This window comes from Elephantulus edwardii, unplaced genomic scaffold (genome assembly GCF_000299155.1).
Source record: "Elephantulus edwardii isolate Elephantulus edwardi_28Jun2011 unplaced genomic scaffold, EleEdw1.0 scaffold00001, whole genome shotgun sequence".
Lineage (NCBI taxonomy): Eukaryota > Metazoa > Chordata > Mammalia > Macroscelidea > Macroscelididae > Elephantulus > Elephantulus edwardii.
Genome location: NW_006399751.1, coordinates 43,626,985 through 43,629,647, shown reverse-complemented (window position 1 = coordinate 43,629,647; position 2,663 = coordinate 43,626,985). Strand labels below are relative to the sequence as shown.

General features: G+C 64.6%; 1 protein-coding gene across 1 annotated transcript in view; it reads left to right on the top strand.

Annotated features, from left to right (window-relative positions):
- The first annotated feature begins 311 nt into the window (after nt 1-311).
- SP9 (Sp9 transcription factor) overlaps nt 312-2,663 on the top strand; it is a 2,549-nt gene continuing 197 nt past the window's right edge. The window contains exons 1-2 of the mRNA XM_006878822.1: nt 312-332; nt 1,311-2,632. Of these exons, the coding sequence (XP_006878884.1) occupies nt 312-332; nt 1,311-2,632 (1,343 nt within the window). The remainder of the gene's footprint in view (nt 333-1,310; nt 2,633-2,663) is intronic.

Here is a 2,663-nt window from a genome sequence, read left to right as displayed (position 1 = left end):
CCTCCCCCCCCCCCCCAGTCGCCTTGACTGGCACGCGCCGGGAACCCGGGCTCGGGCCCCTCAGCGCGTCTGATTGGCTGCGCGGCAGCTCCCGTCTCCTCTCCCTGCTTCTTCATTGGGCGAGAGACGCAGCCAGCGGCACTTCAAAGCGGGTGCTCCTCGCACTTAGGCTGAGTTTAGCCGGCGGGAGCCCGGAGTCCGCTCGGCGCGAGCGCGGAGACGCCGGACCCTCGCGGGACCCGAGTAGTTTTCCGAGCAGCCGTCAGGCTCAGTCCCGCTCCCGGCTCCGCACCGCAGCCCAGGGACCTGCTATGGCCACGTCTATACTCGGGGTAAGTCGGAAGCGCGGCAGGGCATGTGTGCGTTTAACTGGAGTGATTTTTCGTTATGGCTTCTCAGAGTCCGAGGTTCCTGAGAAACTGTTGCTGCGGAACTGCAGCTTCAGCCTCCTTTGCACTTTCCACATTTCCAGGATAGCGTCTTTCCAAGTTATTGGAACCCTGGCGATGTCTTAACAAGACAATTATTTCTTAAGCAAGTTCTTTTTTGTTTGGTTTCAAAGAGAAGCTAGAGGTTTTTTCCTCCCTTTCCCTCTTGATTTGTGCCCCATCCCCCCTGGCTTCGGGGATTGTTGCAATTTCTCGACAGTGATGTTTCCAGAAAACATCCCTAATCGTTTTGAAGTCCTTGTAGTCACGTTAACAAACATTTACATTCCCGCGGCTCCCCAGCTTGCCCTTGACTTTCAAATTCGTCCCTGGGTTACTTCTCTTCGAATTATTGTTTTCAAAATCGGGGTTCTTTTGTGTAAACATTAAGAACGTTTTCTGCTAAGGAGCAAGTCTTTACCACCTTTGAAAGATGTGTAACTCAGTACCCATGTTCCCCCGCCCCTGGGCCGCTGTTTCGTCCGCCTCTGCCCTTACCCAATGTTTGCTGTCGATGTGTTTACCTTCGTCCTTCACCCCAAGGGTGTCTTGGGGGATTTGGCGAGAAAGCGAGCTCAAGGCGAGCAGAAGGCAAGCAGTCGGATCTGGTTCTGGGAAGGGTTTGCAGTGGCTGAGGTAGGGAGACGCAGGCATCTTTGGTTTGTAGCTCCACTTCACAGCAACTTTGCAGCGCCAGGACCCTTGCCCTGCCGTGTCCTCTGTCCCGCAGGGGAGGAAGCGCGAGTGGGGGCTACAGCCTCCCACCCCGGGATCGGCCGTGGCGGGGGGGACCAGGCTGCTCACGGGTCCACTTTGTGTCTCCCCCCCAACTTCCTCCTGCCCTCCTCCTCCTTGCTCCCTTCCCCACCCCACCCGCTCTAGGAAGAGCCACGCTTCGGAACGACCCCGTTGGCCATGCTGGCAGCGACCTGCAACAAGATCGGCAACACCAGCCCGCTGACAACGCTGCCGGAGTCGAGCGCCTTCGCCAAGGGCGGCTTCCACCCCTGGAAGCGCTCCTCATCCAGCTGCAACCTCGGCTCCAGCCTCTCGGGCTTCGCCGTGACCACGGGAGGCCGCGGCTCGGGCGGCTTGGCGGGCGGCTCGGGCGCCGCCAACAGCGCTTTCTGCTTGGCCTCCACGTCGCCCACCTCGTCGGCCTTCAGCAGTGACTACGGCGGCCTCTTCTCCAACTCGGCGGCGGCCGCAGCCGCGGCAGCCGGAGTGTCCCCGCAGGAAGCGGGCGGCCAGTCGGCCTTCATCTCCAAGGTGCACACGACGGCAGCCGACGGCCTGTACCCGCGCGTGGGCATGGCGCACCCGTACGAGTCGTGGTTCAAGCCCTCGCACCCGGGCTTGGGCGCTGCCGGCGACGTGGGCTCGGCGGGCGCCTCCAGCTGGTGGGACGTGGGCGCGGGCTGGATCGACGTGCAGAACCCAAATGGCGCGGCGGCGCTGCCCGGCTCGCTGCACCCGGCCGCCGGGGGGCTCCAGACCTCGCTGCACTCGCCGCTCGGAGGCTACAACTCGGATTACTCCGGCCTGAGCCACTCGGCCTTCAGTAGCGGCGCCTCCTCGCACTTGCTCAGCCCCGCCGGGCAGCACCTCATGGACGGCTTCAAGCCCGTGCTGCCCGGCTCGTACCCGGACTCGGCCCCGTCGCCGCTGGCCGGCGCGGGCGGCTCCATGCTGAGCGCTGGGCCGTCGGCGCCGCTGGGGGGCTCCCCGCGCTCCTCCGCGCGTCGCTACTCGGGCCGCGCCACCTGCGACTGCCCCAACTGCCAGGAGGCGGAGCGGCTGGGCCCGGCCGGGGCGAGCCTGCGGCGCAAGGGCCTGCACAGCTGCCACATCCCGGGTTGCGGCAAAGTGTACGGCAAGACCTCGCACCTGAAGGCGCACCTGCGCTGGCACACGGGCGAGCGGCCCTTCGTGTGCAACTGGCTCTTCTGCGGCAAGCGCTTCACGCGCTCGGACGAGCTGCAGCGGCACCTGCGGACTCACACGGGCGAGAAGCGCTTCGCCTGCCCCGTCTGCAACAAGCGCTTCATGCGCAGCGACCACCTGAGCAAACACATTAAGACGCACAACGGGGGCGGCGGAGGAAAAAAGGGCAGCGACAGTGACACGGACGCCAGCAACCTGGAGACGCCTCGCTCCGAGTCCCCTGACCTCATTCTGCACGACTCTGGCGTCAGCGCCGCCCGGGCAGCGGCGGCGGCGGCGGCGGCAGCAGCG